Consider the following 15,617-nt stretch of genomic DNA (forward strand, 5'->3'; position numbering starts at 1 on the left):
GCGCTTAAATGGAGATAGCAATGTGACACAGATTTTCAAAGAAAATCAGCACTAAAATACACATTTTTAAGTAAATCTGAGACAGGACATGTGATTCTTTGTTAACCCAATAAATAAAATAAATAATAGGCTGGTGTCTGCCTTTATTGTGAAACAACAGTAAGTGATTTCTTTTACATTTTTTATTGTATGTATTTATTTTGTGTATGTGCATACATGTATGTGTCCCAGCATTCATGTCCTCTACATTGCCTTCAACCACGTGAGTGCCAGGGATTTAACTAGGGTCATCAGGTTCATGGGCAGGTACCTTTAGCAGTTATCTCACTGGCCCAGTTTCTTCTACAATACACGTGACATCGTATTGTGAACTAAAATGCCTGGGCTACAGAGATGCTTTAGTGGTTAAAAGCACTGGCTGCTCCTTCAGAGGATCTGGGTTCAATTCCTAGCACACACATGGCAACTTACAACTGTCTATAACTCCAGTTCTAAGGCATCTATCTGGCACCCTCAGAAAGATATACATCCAGGCAAAATAGCAATGCACGTAAAAAAATAAATAAATTTAAAAAAATAGCCATGATTTCTATAAGCAACAAAAGCATAGGTACTACTTACTAATACTACTACAGTTTTATCAACTGTATTTATAGTGGGAGGAAATGCCTTGTCTCAAATAGAGGTTAATAAAAATGAAGACATCCTTTCTTCTCATTCAAGTTCACAGACTCCCCATTCATTGTTTCCATGGAGCCAGGTTAGGAAGCCAATCAAGAAAGCAACCCAAGCAAAAGAAAGAAAAAAAAGAAACATGAATCTTCTGTACGGAACCTGCAAAGTAGGACAGGAGATACACTGAAAGGTGACAACGCCCTCAAGGTCATGCATGCCAGGGGTCCGTCACCCTCAATTAGTAAACCACAAAGTGAGCCCCAAGTTGAAGAGTGGCATCTTCTCCTTGAATAAGACAGACTGAGTAAAAGACGGGGCAAGGCCATCATTCTACAAGGTCCTTGGCAGAGCCCCTCTTTCACTGTGTGGTATATGACACCATATTGATGAACTTGTAAAAACAGCATAAATCCTGTTGGATCTGTTATACAAAACGGTATACACGTAAGTACCTACAGGTGTAAGCACAGTGTAAACACAGATGTCTAGTAAAATGTGCGTGGAAATAGCATTGGTGATTAGCATGTAGAACGGTATTGCTTCTTTTGTGTTCCAGTTATAGGAAATGGGCAGAAAGAAGACCAACGGAGGCTAGGAGACGAAGGGTCACCCAGACACCGCAGACTACAAAACAGAATTCCTCAATGCCCTTCTCTTGGGTTGCTCAAAAGTCTTCAGATCCCAAAGCAATCAAACACGGGAAGTAGGTGCAGTTATTAACCCTATATGGCCTGTTCTTCCATAGTCAGAAGCTGAGACTCAACTTCCAAAAATGCCTTTCCCAAAATCACACAGCAAGACTCTAGAAGGGCTGATGGAGAAGCTGGGTCGCTAGCTCTGGTAAGCGGAGGCGGATACAGCCCTTGCCGAAATCAAAGGCTGTGCACTGGCCTGGCCTTAGATTTCAGCCTTGTTGCCTACTTGCTCATAGTAAACTTGGGCAGATTTCTGAGGTTTCCCACTCACTGGGCTCAGCAGCATGGGTTTAGTCTCCAAGGATAGCCAGCAAGACACTCACTTGCGCTTGGAAACAGGTCTAGCAGACAAATAATGAACAGCCTCGGGCTTTAAGGCAGACAGACAGAAGTGCAGAACGCCCAGTTTGGAGATCTCTGGGGATTCTGAATCGATACGTCTGAAATGGGACCAGAAAGTCTGAGTTTTTCTAAAGCTCCCCAGGAGAACTGAAAGGGTTTAGCATTCAGTGACAAGTTCTCAGTTTGACAAGAGGGACTCTAATAGGCTATGAGAATACAAAAGAAGCTTAGCCTAATCGGGAGCCGTGCAGAGTCCAATGATGGCACTAGAGCCACAAGACCCAGGACTCACAGCAGCTCCCGACACTCCCCTAGGGAGGATGAAGGGCCCACTGCTGAGAACCAACTGAACTTAGCACAAAAAATAAAAAAATAAAAATAAATAAAAAATGTTTACAGGGGCCCTACTGCCCTAAATGTATGATGTTTCCAGAAACAGAGCAAACCAGAAACCATCTTAGAATTTATAAGGGAATAAATAGCACACTGGTGAATACAACTCTAAACCAAGCAGAGGAGGGGCTGATATGGTAACATCTGCAGTAAATGCTGCTGGGTGAACTGGCATTCACAGATCAGAAAGTCACCGCTTCCACATGACCCCCTCAGGAGGTGTGACAATTGTCCAGAAATGCAGAGCACTCTCAGAAGCACTCTGATGGGGCCACATGACATTTATTGGGCTGGTTGGGGACAGCCAACAACCTGTTCGTAGAGTGAGTGCCCAATGCAGGGGTTGGGGAAGGGGTGGGTTCCAAAACAGACTCCTCGTGTGTATTTCTCAAAAGTTTTTGCTCCCTGTTTTATTCTCAGATTCCTGCAGAGGCAAACAGTACTTGCTGGGTGGGAAGGGAAAAAAAAAAAAAAAAAAAAGGTACAGAGAGGAACAGACAGCAGCCAATGGGCAAAGAGAAATCACCCTGCTGGTACCGGCAAAGCAGGCCAGTAAGTATTCCCCAGGATGTAGGTCCTTCCAGTTGTCTGAGCAAAGAGCGAAGAAGGCAAGGGGGATGCAGGCGTTTGCACTGAAAACACCCGAGCCTAACAGAGCAGCAAACAAGCAGCTGGTCAAAACTCAAGCTCTATGTGATCCTGGCAGAACCTGTCCTCTTTGCTCCTCTCCGTGGTCCATCTTCAGGATGGCATCTGCTTTATCTTTAGAATAGATGGATGGGACACATCCCTAAGACTGTCAGATTACAGATGACAGATTTAGACAAAGGAGCTAACTTCATAGCAGGCACACACTATAAGCTTAACATACACAAGTTGAGTGTTGGAATTAACCCAGCTCCCTTCGGCCACAGCCAATATCCTCTAGGCTACTGCAAACTGTACTCCACACTTCTTTCTGAAGTGAAGCTGCGGGAGTCATTTCAGATGAAATCCGCAGTGTTCCCTAATATAGCACCTTTCTTCAACTAAATAATAAAATCATATTATTCTTCTTTTCCAGTTAGCATTCAGATGTCATGCTGAAAGGATGTATTGGTCCTATCTATGTCTAAAAGATTTAAAAAACTAATACCACACAGCCAGCAAGGGGCAGAGTGGGGCTGGAACTACAGTGTGTATGGCAGTCACTGTGATTTTCCCAATCAAGAATTCAAATAGGTGATCTTGTCACGGAATAAAACACTTGAGCTCGGAGTGCTTCAGCAATCATTGCAGAAGCTGCCTGCGTTATGTGAAGACTCTCAGCTCGAAACAGAAGCAAAAATCCTGAAACAAGTGCTTTCTCTAAACAACTCTCTCTCTCTTCCCTGAATCTCATGCTTTTACGTTTAATGCACTCAAGTAGGAGAGGAACGTGTCTGAGTCACTATGACTTATTAACCACTTGTTTTGGTCTCTTTACCCCACTAACTGTCAGCATTTTCACCTGTGAGTTGGGAATGGAGCCCCTGCTCAACAAGACCCCCACGGAGCACCTGACCTGAGAAGGTGGTCAGCAACTGACAGCTACTCTTATGACCAGGCCATGGCACCAAGCCCTGGTCTGCTGGTGACTACACATCTCTTCCCGACTTCTCCATCTACTGCATACCCTGTCTTCCACAGATGTCCCACAGAAAGATCACGACTCTTCCATCCGACTTCACTAGGGAATGAAGGTAACAAAAGATGCAGCAGAGAGAGTATGCAAATATCAAATATTATTAAAACATTAATGAACTCTAGCGAGTTCTATGAATTTTGATAAATGGCGTTCATTATGTACTTCCAGCCTCTCGACACACTCCGGTCTCTCAGATATTAACTAGATAATAACAGCAATCGTTCTCCTAAAAGAGCAAGGTGTAGGGAAACAGAAGTGACCCCTGATTCCAGCTCATGCTTGGCCTCCAAAGGAACTGGAATCTCAGCTCAAAGAATAGAACCCAGAGTCTTCCATCACCCTCAATGGGCTCGGCCTGTGCAGATTCTGCTTGCACAGGACAGTGGGGGTCCTAGTGCTGAAGGGTTACGAAGTACACTGTCTGCTTCCTTCACAAATCTGCAGAAACCACCACCATCACCCCCCCCCAAAAAAAAAAAAAACTAGATAAAATAAAAAAGTGGGAAGGTACAAGGGCCTCGGTCCAAGCTAACAACCTTGTAGCACAGATAGGGGCTCGCCCTGCGCACAGAGATAGCATTATCCACATTTCCATTAAAGAGGATTGGACTTTGTCATTTCATCCTGACTGAGAGGATAACGATTTTTTTTTAAGCTGCTGACAATCCTCAGGTGCAGTTCAGACAGAGACAGAACAAAGCCAGAAGAACTACACACACACACACACACACACACACACACACACACACACACACACACGCTCACACGCAACAACTCCCTAAGCCGACGGCCTGATACCACCCATTCGACACCTTAACAAGCTTGGGGTTAATCAAGATACCTCATCTGCATATTCATGGAAAACTCTAGACCATAGCAAGTGAAAGAAAGTGTACAGAAAAAAGAGATTTTGTTTCTTAAGCCAAGCGAAAATCTGCTTTAGAAAAAGTAAATCCACATGGGGACCCTGGCTGTCGCCAAACCTTCACTGGTCTAGAAAAGCCAGCACCTCATTAAAGGAAACCAAGGGATTCGAAAATGAATGCAGTACCACACACAGGCAAGCTCATTCCGCCATCTGCCTGGTAGTATCCAGGGGGGCAAAGGGCTTAGTTGATACTCCTGAAGTCTCTCTCAGGCAGGTGCAAATGCCAAAGTCCCAGGGGAGAGAAAGCAACCCCTCCAAGGTCAAAGGACTGAGAAGGAAGAGAAGAAATCTTGTTTACCTGTCCGCACAATGCCGCTTGTGACATTAAACACAAGCATAAATTAAAGTGCCCTGGAATAACTTATCCTTTGTACATGACTTAAGACCTGACTAATTCACTGTATTAGATGAAGGGACGGTGCAGAAGTTCCCACTGAGACGGGCATTTGAACTTAATCTCCGAATCACTGCCCACTGTCTGATCCACGACTATCTTCACCACTGCCTCTAGACAGAGACAAGCGGGGCTATTATGCCAAAATGGCAGGCAGTGGTTAGCTATGCCAAAGAGAAAGGCCATGGTTAAGCAACTTAAATAACTGCCTTGAGCTTTCTGTGTGCGTGCCTACCCCCACCCCCAACACCTGTCTTTCTAACAATCGCTGGTTTGGTTCTAAGGCTTTGTAAGGGCTTTTACCCTCCTTTCTGAAAGCTGACTTCCACTACATCGTGAATTAAAATAATAATTCCATTAAAACAGTCAGACATCCAAATATGGATCTTTCAACCACATTCACCACCTAGAATACCTAGAATACACGTGTGGGGTGAGCAGCAGAAGGAAGACACGGCCCATCCAACTTGCCTAATTCTTCATAGGACCAGTGGACCACGTTCAATCTGTATCACTTCGACTTGAGCTAAGAGGGGCAAGAACATCTGGAGAGAATAAGGTACCCCGACGGAGAAACAGCAACAGTTCAATCTCGTTAGATCCCAAGAGAATGCAAAGACTCTGTCCCGTAGTTAAAAGGCCTTTGTCCATCACATTTACCACTATCTGAAAAACTGACTGTGGAAACCTTTGGGGAGCACGGCTCCTTCAGTCTAGCCCTGCTGAATGTAAACCACGGGGCCACCACTGCTGCATGACAGCGCTTCACACTCGAGGCTCCCAGCAGCGGATGTTCATTCTACAACTCAGAAGCAATAATCCCATCAAAGGACGCCAGGGATGGGGTTGTATCCCCGGAACCCATTATTTTTCTTTATCTTTTCCAGACCCCGTAGGTGAAGAACTGGAGGATACGTGGGGGAAATTTTTCTAATCCAGGGCTGCTCGGAGTGGGAAACTTGAGCTCCTCTTAGCCAGTACTAGGACAATACACAAAGACGAGGGGGACAGCGCTCCTCCGCGGCCAGAGCTCTGAGCTAGGTCGTGTACGAGCAAGGAATTAGGAATTCCAGCTCAGCCACAACCCGGAGAAGCACCGGAAATGCTTCTGACCCCTTCAAAGGGAAGTCGATTTGCAAATCAAAGTTGCAGGCAACTCGGGCGCCCGGACTACTTCCGCGGGTTACTCTGGAACACCCAACAAGTTTGGCCACCCGGGGCTCGGCGTGACAGCGCCGCGCCGCAACCACGACAGAAGCAACTTGTCGCTCCCGCACGGGTCGGCCTCCACTAGGGCTGCCCGGGCTTGCAGGGAAGCCGGTGTCAGCCGGCCTGAGCCGCTTCGGGGACTCCCGGAGCCGGGAGGCGTCTCCCGCCGCCTCCTCACCTGCCCGCCAGCCCTACGGCCGAGGAACCAACAAAAGAGCGGGCGATCGGGAAGGAGAGGGGCACCCCGCGCCGAGCGCAGCAGGCAGGAGCGGAGGGGGTGGCTGCACTGGCGGTGGAGAGGAAAGGGGACCCTCACGGAACCAGGGGTGACACCCCGGGCAAACGCCAGAGCGGGGAACCAGAGCTCCCACCCGCTCCATCACACCCGCGCGCACACACACGCATACTCACACATCCTCCCCGTCCTCCTTACCCAGCATGGAAAAGATGAAATCCTTGGCAGTGTGGATCTCCAGCGCTCTCTGGTCGTCATATTCCCGCTGATCGTGCCGGGTGAATTCCTGGATGAGTTTGTTCAGTTCCTCCACCCGAGCTCCAGACCTGAAATCCAGCTCCGGGAAGGCAGGCTTGTTGTTGCAGCCCAGGGAGGCTGCCTTGCTGGCGGTGGGAGCCGCCATCTTCATGCAAAACGCGCCGAGCGGCGGCTCAGCGGCGGCCGCGGCACCCACCCCCGCCCCCCACCCCGCCCCGGCCTCCCGGCGCGGCTGGGCAGCCCGGCCCGTGGGCGGGCTGGCTTCTGGGCGGGCCCCGCGCCGCGCTGCGCTCCGGGCGGCCGCGCTCCTTCGCGGGAGGAGCCCGACTGCGGCGAGGTGCGCGTGTGGCCCCGGTCCCCGGTCCTCCCGCCCCCGCCCGCTGCGCCGCCGCGAGCCCCTGGCCTCCTCGAGCCCCTGCCGGGATCGGCGGTGGCGTCCGGGAGCCGACCCGAGCCTCCCCCGGGGCAAGGAAAGTGAAGTGGAAACAATGTGAAATTCACCAGCGCCGAAATCAACAAGCTGCCGGCTCCGGTGTTACGGAGCCAGCGACAGCAGCATTCCCATTTAAAGGGACAGCGCACCCGGTGGGAAGAGAAATAAATAAATAAATGGCAGAGGTTCGCGCGCCCGGATCACTTGCCAGTCGGTACTCCGGCTGACGCGCGTGGTGTGGACGCTTTCTTTCTCCACCTCCACCCCCGCCCCTCTTTAGGGGCAGGGCTTGCCAAGCGCATCCAAGGAGAAAGGAGTCTTCCTACTCTGATCTTAGGGCGGTGTCCCGGGCGAGAACGTGTCTGTGGGCGCATTTCCAATGTCCATCCCGAGAACTTCAGTACCTTTGGATGATGAAAAAAATGTAAAATGTACCTTCTGTCCTTTGTCGTCTAGATTGCCAAGAATAAAATTAGCGAATCAAAACCGTGTACCAACCCTGCCGCCGCATATAGACATTTCCAATTAACTACTCAAGTATCCTACCTTTGCCCTTGGTAATTAGTTTGCCTGAATAACAACTCATTCAACTTAACTTATGGTGCCGTAAAGAGAGCCTACCAGCTCTCAGACAGATAGGGATACAAATGCAGATGTGGGGGAAAGGAAAACAATGAATTGCCCCAGGGTACGAGGAAGATGGGAGTGGGAGAGGGAGAGGCTCCCATTTGGCTTATAGAATTTGAGCACTCACTGTTAGCCAGACCGGAATGACGGGATGCTGGCGGACAGGGATGAGCCTGAGGATTTGCCCCTCACCCTCACCTACACCGACATCCCTACTGGAACTAGGGCTTTCACGACAAGGCTGCTGTAGTCCAAGTCTAGTTCATCTTGACCGAATGGCAGATGTGGTTTTAATGTTCCATGTGGTTCACACACTTAAGGAGGCCTGTTAAGCCCTAGAAACAATGGTGAACTGTCCTCTATCCCAGCCTGTGATCCTATCAAGACCTTTTAATTTTCTTACCTGAGTTCTCATCACTGAAAACTCACATTATCTTGTAAGACCTGGAAAGGACACCCAGGTTCTGCTGTACTTATCCGTGGATAATAATTACATCGTCATAGGCTGCCTTAAGAATTAGGTGAGATAAGACTGGATGACCACCATTTAGTATCAGGAATGACACGTTAAGTGGCATGTTAAATAGTGCGTAGCTGTATCAGCTTCCAGTGTTGATAGAAACTTTAGTGTTGAGGGGTGTGTGTGTGTGTGTGTGTGTGTGTGTGTGCGCGCGTGTGTCCCTGCATGTACATGCACTGCAGTGTTGTCTGGTGCCTGCAGAAGTCACAAGAGGGCATCAGATCGCTTGGAAATAACGTTCCAAACAAATGTGAGCTGCCATGGATGCTGAGAGCTGAACCCAGGTCCTCTACTACAAGAACAAGAGTGTTCTTAATTGCTAAGCCACCTCTCCAGCCCCTCCCACAGGATCTTTACAAAACACAGACCTGGCTACTGACACCTCCCCTGGAATTTCTCTGCCTCTTTTTAATGTTCTCAGCTGTACGTCCAACCAAAGCCAACTCCATTTTTCCTTGTTCCAACAGCTTCTCCATGCCGGCTTCAACCTTTGCCCCCACATCTGAGTAGCCACCTTTCCTTCTTTGAAACCCTGTTGCACTCTTAATGGAAGCTTGCATGTGACCCTTCTGGATCCAGCCTGCTTTATCGTTGTTATTGTATATTGTGAGTTACCTGGCATGCACCGTATTCTGTGCCTGATCTCCAGCACCACACAAGCACGGGGCACAGAGACAGAGTCTATATCAAATAGTCAAAACATTTTTCTCTCGTAATTTGAAAAAACATCAGTAAGTCATTGCTCCTCCCTTTTTTTCTGCCTTATTCTTTTTAAAAATTTTTTATTGGATATTTTATTTACATTTCAGATGTTATCACCTTACCCCACCCCACCCCCAGGAACTCCCTATCCCATCCCCCCTCCTCCTGCTTCTATGAGGATGTGCCCCCACCTACCTCCCCACTCCCACCTCTCCACCTTGAATCCCCCCCCACACACACACACACACAACTAGGCGTCCAGCCTTCATGGGACTAAGGATCTCCTTTCTCAACTATGCCGACAAGGCCATCCTCCCCTACGTAATCAGCTGAGGTCATGGGTTTTTCTGCCTTTTCTTAGAAAGTCATCAGGTTTCTAGCAGAAATCACTCTCAGTGTGATCTAGCTCTGAACTTGGTGGATTTGAATGACAGGTTCAATGAATAAGATCTTCATTGTGGACACTTCTTTCTTGTCTGCCAGATCAGAATTCCGTGAATTACAGACCTCCAGTGAGCCTATTTATATTGAGAATGTTACTGAATGGTAGATACCTTATAGATTGGTGACAAGATAGCATAGTCATCTCTGAATTGAAAAAAAAATGAGGGAAAAAAAAGATAAGGAACATATTCAACAGATTCTCAGATCGTGTTTTGTCCTCTGTGTCCTAGTAGACTGTATTCAATCTCCATCACTTTTGCAGGTGACTGTATATAATAGTTCCTGCCCCACTTTATGTCCTATTTTTTCTTGATTTTTTTAAAGATTTATTTATTCATTTTATGTATATGAGTACACTGTAGCAGTCATCAGACACACCAGAGGAGGGCATCAGATCCCATTGCAGATGGTTGTGAGCCACCATGTGGTTGCCGGGAATTGAACTCAGGACCTCTAGAAGAGCAGTCGGTTTTCTTAACCGCTGAGCCATCTCTCCAGCTCTTCTTGATTTTTTTTTTCTAAAGGTAGGGTCTCACTATGCTTCTCTGGCTAATCTTGAACTCACTATGTAGTGAGGTTGCCATAGAACTCTGTGTAGGCAAGGCTGGCCTGGAACCCTCTTACCTCTGCCTCCTGAGTGTTGAGATTACAGCTATGTACCTCCACGCTAAACTATGTTGTAGTCTTAATTAGTGTATGTGAATGAACAGACATCAGAGGTCATTGTTTAGGTGACAGCAACCACTCCAGGCAATGTCAGCCCCCAGTTATTCTGCACCACCACTTAAGAGTTGTTATAAACAGACTGCTTTTTGAGTCAAATTAAATGCTATTCCTTGCATCCCTTTTCATCTCCTATACATGCTATATAGAAAGTCAGTGAAGAAACGGAGCTGGAAAAGGTGAAGAGAAAAAACAATTTCTATCAGAGTCATTAATATTTGAGCCTTGTAATAAGTATGTCCAGAGGACTGGAGGACTGCCATCTAAGTAAACACTCAAAGTGGGCTTCCTTCACTTCTGTCTCCATTTTCAGAGTAACAGAACCCCATAATTCCCACTGGGGAAGGGAGCTTGTCCATTTTCCTGTTGTCATGAGCGCCTTGAGGAGGAGACCTCCACGTTGCCCTCTCTGGAGCTGTTTGTTTTGAAAGACAACTCTGAGGGTTCGTGGCAAACCCTCAGCCATGAATAGCTGGATTGTGCCGAGTGTGTGTATTAAAAATAGCAAGCTTCGCATTCACATGATGAAGTAACAGAATATAATTTTAACCGAAGTTGGTCTGGCCTGACAGGGATTTAAATAGCAGCCTGGGCCATGAAGAGGTGCCCCCATTGGCCAGGCAGTTGTTTAATAAAAGTCTAGCAAATGGAAAGGATTTGCAAGTTTGTACAGAAAAACAAGAAGCAAAGATCACAGGCCCATTGATGCCAGAAGGGCCTTGGAAGATAAGAGTCCTTCCCCCATCTTTATATTGCAGGTAAGAAAATCAGAACATGGGAAAAGAGCCTTGCATAATGAGTGGAAACAGCACTATTCATATTTTTCATACTAATTTCAAATTTTGTAAATAATGACTGCATTTCCATATTGTCAGGGGACATGGACAATCTCCATCTAATGACATAACCCTGATTAAGGAGCATGAGGAAGAAAGGAAGGAAGGAAGGAAGGAAGGAAGGAAGGAAGGAAGGAAGGAAGGAAGGAAGGAAGGAAATAAGATACCCTTGGGGAAATGCACTTATTTCACAGCAGACTTAAATATTGATAAAGCAAGAATTACTGAAGTTTGGAATCATCTATTTATGTTTTCATATCATAGATGCATAATTAGGGCTAGAGCTAAATCAACCTATGGTGGTTTGGGTGAGAAATGTCCCCCACGGACTCAGGTATTTGAACACTTGGTTTCCAAGTGTTGGGTTTGGGGTGCAGCCTTGCTGGAAGAAATGCATCACTAGAGACCAGCTCTGAGAGTACTTGCCCTACTTCCAGGTCTCTTCCTCTCTCTCTCTCTCTCTCTCTCTCTCTCTCTCTCTCTCTCTCTCTCTCTCTCTCATGTGACAGGGAATTAAACTCAGGCTTACAGAAAACTAGGTATATTCTCAGTCTTACTTGTGTGCTTTATTGTGAGACAGAAGGTATTTCCCCAGACAGGCCTTGAATGGTGATCCTCCTGCTTTAGCCTTCTGAGTAGTTGGGATTACAAGACTGGGCCAGCCATAACTAAATCTCTTGAATTTACAAAACCCTTCAATGGCTATCATCAAGAAAAGAAAACAAGCCGAGTGGTGGTGGCACATGCCTTTAATCCCAGCACTTGGGAGGCAGAGGCAGGCAGATTTCCTGAGTTCAAGGCCAGCCTGGTCTACAGAGTGAGTTCCAGGATAGCCAGGGCTACACAGAGAAACCCTGTCTCGAAAAAACAAAAACAAACAAAAAAACAAAAACAAACAAACAAACAAACACCAACCAAGAATACCAGCAAGTCCTGTGGAGAAAGAGGGATCCTTATTCATTGTTAGTGGAAACGTAAATTGGTGTAGCCACTGTGGAAGTCAGTGTAAAGGTGTCTTAAATGGCTAAAATAGAATTCCTATAGGATCCAGCTATACCACCCCTGGATATAAATGTAAAGAACACTGTATCCTAACACAGAGATACCTCTGAATTCGTGTTTGTTGCTATTCCAGACACAACACGTAGACTCAGCTGAGATGTCTGTCCATCACCTAATGAGGAGATAATAAAAATGTGGTGCACACACACACACACACACACACAATGGGATTATATTCATCCATAAAGAAAAAATGGAGGGACTGGTAGGATATCCCAAAAGTTAAGAATGTATACCGTGGGGTGGGAGAGATGGCTTAGAGATTAAGACACTAACAGTTCTTTCAGATGACCCAGAGGATCCAGGTTCAATTCCCAGCACCCTCATGGCAGCTTATAACTGTCTATAACCCCAGTTCCAGGGGATCTGACTCCCTCAAACAGACATAGATGCAGGTGAAACACCAATGCACATAAAGATACAATTTTAAAAAGTACACGTTTCTCCTGCAGAAGACCCAATTTCAGGCTCAGCACCCGTATCAGGTGGCTCACAACCTCCTGTAACTAATCCCTGGTGACCCAGTGCCCTCTTTTGGCCTCCACAGGCACTGCCCTCATATGCACAAGCACACATACACACATACAATTCTTAAAAATAAATTTTAAAATTAAAAAAATAAACTTTTTAAAAAGGAAGAAAAAGTAAAACAGAAATTTTCAGAAACTGAATGGAACTGGAAAAAAATTGAATGGGATCATGCAGGCTCAGAAATGTATGTCCTCTCTCATGCGTGGATTCTAGCTTCCAATTTTCATGTGTGTGTTTACACAGGGGTGATTGTGCACAGAGGCCAGGAAACTAGAAAGGAGCCAGTGAAAGGAGAGAGAGGCAGTAAGGGAGGAGGGGAGAGAGAGGAAATAGCAAGCGGTGTGAAAGAGAAAGGGAAACTCTGAGGGTGGAAATGCCTGAGGAAAGCCAGGGACAGGAAGAAGGAGATTGATAAGACAGGGGAAGAGGAAGCTCCTTCATGACCCAGTATTCATGAATGTGCTGTAAGCCATGCTCTAAGCTAATTTAAAACAAAGAAAAAACAGAAGAATCTTCTTCAAGCAATCAAGTCACTGCTTGGGATAAACTGACCAGGCTTGTCTGCCATTGCAATGTCAACGAAACCCTTCTCATAGAAAATATGGACACAACTCCTCCCTGATACTTGATTTGGGCAAAGGGGGCCTCAGTGAGCTCCACCCCCTTGGCTGGACTCCTCTTCCCATGATTCTGAGGGCCTTTGGCCACTCTCCTCCATTTCTATGTCAAATCTACCTAGGGCCTAGGGAATCTAGCCATGAAAAACAAAAACAAAAAAAACAAAACAAAAACAAAAAAACCTCTACAACTGTTCAACTCTCACCTCAGCCTGTAGCTTCACTCTCTCTTCCTGCTGTACTGGGGTTGGAGGAGAGAGAAGCTGTAATGCAGGAAACGAAGCAGACTCTAGAAATGTGGATGGGGACATCAAAATGACATAACATTGATTAGCATTCCGTACAGTCCAACCAACACTGCTGAGGAAAAGCACCCAGTTTCTCTCTGCCTCCTGCTAAAGCAGGTCACTCTGGGCTACTGTTATTATTCCAGTTTTTGAGATAAGTTACACCTCAGCAAGATGGCGCCGGAACTACCACCCTGTTTCCTGAAGGCAGCCCGTTCTGGCCCTCCAGCTCCACTCCCCCTCATCTCAGTCTTGGACATGTCTGTCACCTCTCATTTCCCTCGTACTCTCTACCAAGGTCTTGTTGCTCAGGCTTCATCTGAGCTCCCTGGTGTCTTCCATGTCTCCCTCATAAGAAAAGTGCCTGTGTCATACACATGGTGACAATATGTATATTATCCCTAGTCCCCACTCCTGAATCCACAGCACAAGAAGGTGTTCAGTAAATAATGAGAGGTTTTGTTTTGGTTTTTTTTTTAAGTAAATAAAAAGACAAATAGCCTGCTTCTTCAAATTTCACTGGCTCTGTTGTGAAAGGGTCTATGATTTGGTGAAGAATGATACCTCAGATTCAAATAGTATACAAAAGCAAAGAGCGTTTTAGTCTGCAGAAGTCCAGCATGCTGGGGTCTCCCATTACCACAATGGAGACACACCAGTGAACTCACTGGCCTGATTTAAAGCGCATTAGGAGAATTCCAGGGAGGGGTAGGTGACCTCTATTTCTATCTCTAGGGACATTCTAGAACCATTGCAGGGATATAGGGGGCTGGAAACTGTTTATGGGAAAGAGTGGAAACTGTTACTGAGGAGATCTGGAAACTGTTTCTGACCCATTGTCCTTGCTTCAGGCCAGGTGGTGGGGCCTAAACTTGCCTGGAATTGCCTAGTTCTTGGAAACAGAGCTTTGTCTTCTGAACTGCCAGTTTGAAGCCTGTCATGGAGTCAGCCTAGCCTGTCTCAGTTGGTGGCAACTACTGAACATAGAGAAAAACACCAGCAATCTCTTACAGTTTAGAGCTTGCAAATATTTTACCTAGCAACTGATACATTACCTGACACCCTCTCACTCCCCCACCCTACCACTTGACCTTGTCCCCAACCCAGTCAGGAATCCTCTTACGCTTACACACTGCCAAAGTAGTTTTTTTGTCATCTCCCACACCCACCCACCTACTTTAAAATATAAGCATAGGCCATTTGCCCAATGAATTATTGACACAATAACTTGGGAAAAATTATGCCTGGTTTCATTTCTTTCTTCTCCCAGTGAAACCTGCTTGACATCGCTTCTACACATCAGGGGAGAAAGGCAGAGAGATTGAGTGCAGGCAATTATAAATGACTCTGGGTATAGTCTTTGCACACGGATGCTGTGCTGCTTACTTTCATGTCAGAATAAATAAGAGAACAACTTCTGGAAGGAAAAGTACTTTTGGGCCCATGGTTTAAAGACATCTCTGTCTGCGGCAGTGGGAAGGTGGGGTGGCATGTCATCTTATGAGGCAGAAGCACAGAGAACAGGCTGGAAGCAGGGCCTAGCCTTCTGCCCCAGTTGTGCCCCATCTCTTCAAGATTCCACAGTTCATCTTAATGTCCCTACCTCATCCATTTCCCAGGTCACCAATGAGTTTATTGGGGTTACTTACAGGGAACATGAACAAGAGGTTGCCTACAAAGCCATGGGTGTCTCAAAGGCAGCTGCACAAAAAAGAAGTCCACCATGGTATGGGTCACAACTCATGAGTGCCATATCCATGGAGCTTTCTGGTCAACAGGCAGTCCCTCCACAACATGTGTTTCCTACATGGGACTGGGGGACATTTGAGAATCAAACCGTAACAAAATTGAGGTGCCTTGATGAGCAATTAATCTCTAACACTAGTATGTATATACATCATCTTCTAGCCCATGCACTGACACTGAAACCCAGTTCTAGGTCCTTCTGGCAGCCCACAGGCTTTCTTACTTTGAGTGCTTGCTGAGTGTCCTCAGTAGAGCATGATACCTTGCTGTGAGAAGAGGGGGAATGCATGGCTT

The 15,617-nt window shown here is 46.5% G+C and overlaps 1 protein-coding gene across 4 annotated transcripts in view; it reads right to left on the reverse strand.

Annotated features, from left to right (window-relative positions):
- The window catches only part of Mb21d2 (Mab-21 domain containing 2), a 97,608-nt gene extending 90,001 nt beyond the window's left edge, over positions 1 to 7,607 (reverse strand). Inside the window, exons 1-3 of one of the 4 annotated variants that reach the window (XM_076942755.1) lie at positions 6,736 to 6,785; positions 3,760 to 3,813; positions 1,694 to 1,810 (exon numbers count right to left, since the gene is read on the reverse strand). Coding sequence is in view for 2 of the 4 variants with exons in the window: in XM_076942754.1 (XP_076798869.1) it covers positions 3,760 to 3,813; positions 6,736 to 6,946 (265 nt within the window). In the remaining 2 variants the exon portion in view is untranslated. Of the gene's footprint in view, positions 1 to 1,693; positions 1,811 to 3,759; positions 3,814 to 6,735 lie in introns of all 4 variants that reach the window. The other 3 variants (XM_076942754.1, XM_076942756.1, XM_034515687.2) reach the window with 3 other exon arrangements.
- Between the last annotated feature and the right edge of the window lie 8,010 nt (positions 7,608 to 15,617).

Source organism: Arvicanthis niloticus, chromosome 12 (genome assembly GCF_011762505.2).
Source record: "Arvicanthis niloticus isolate mArvNil1 chromosome 12, mArvNil1.pat.X, whole genome shotgun sequence".
NCBI lineage: Eukaryota > Metazoa > Chordata > Mammalia > Rodentia > Muridae > Arvicanthis > Arvicanthis niloticus.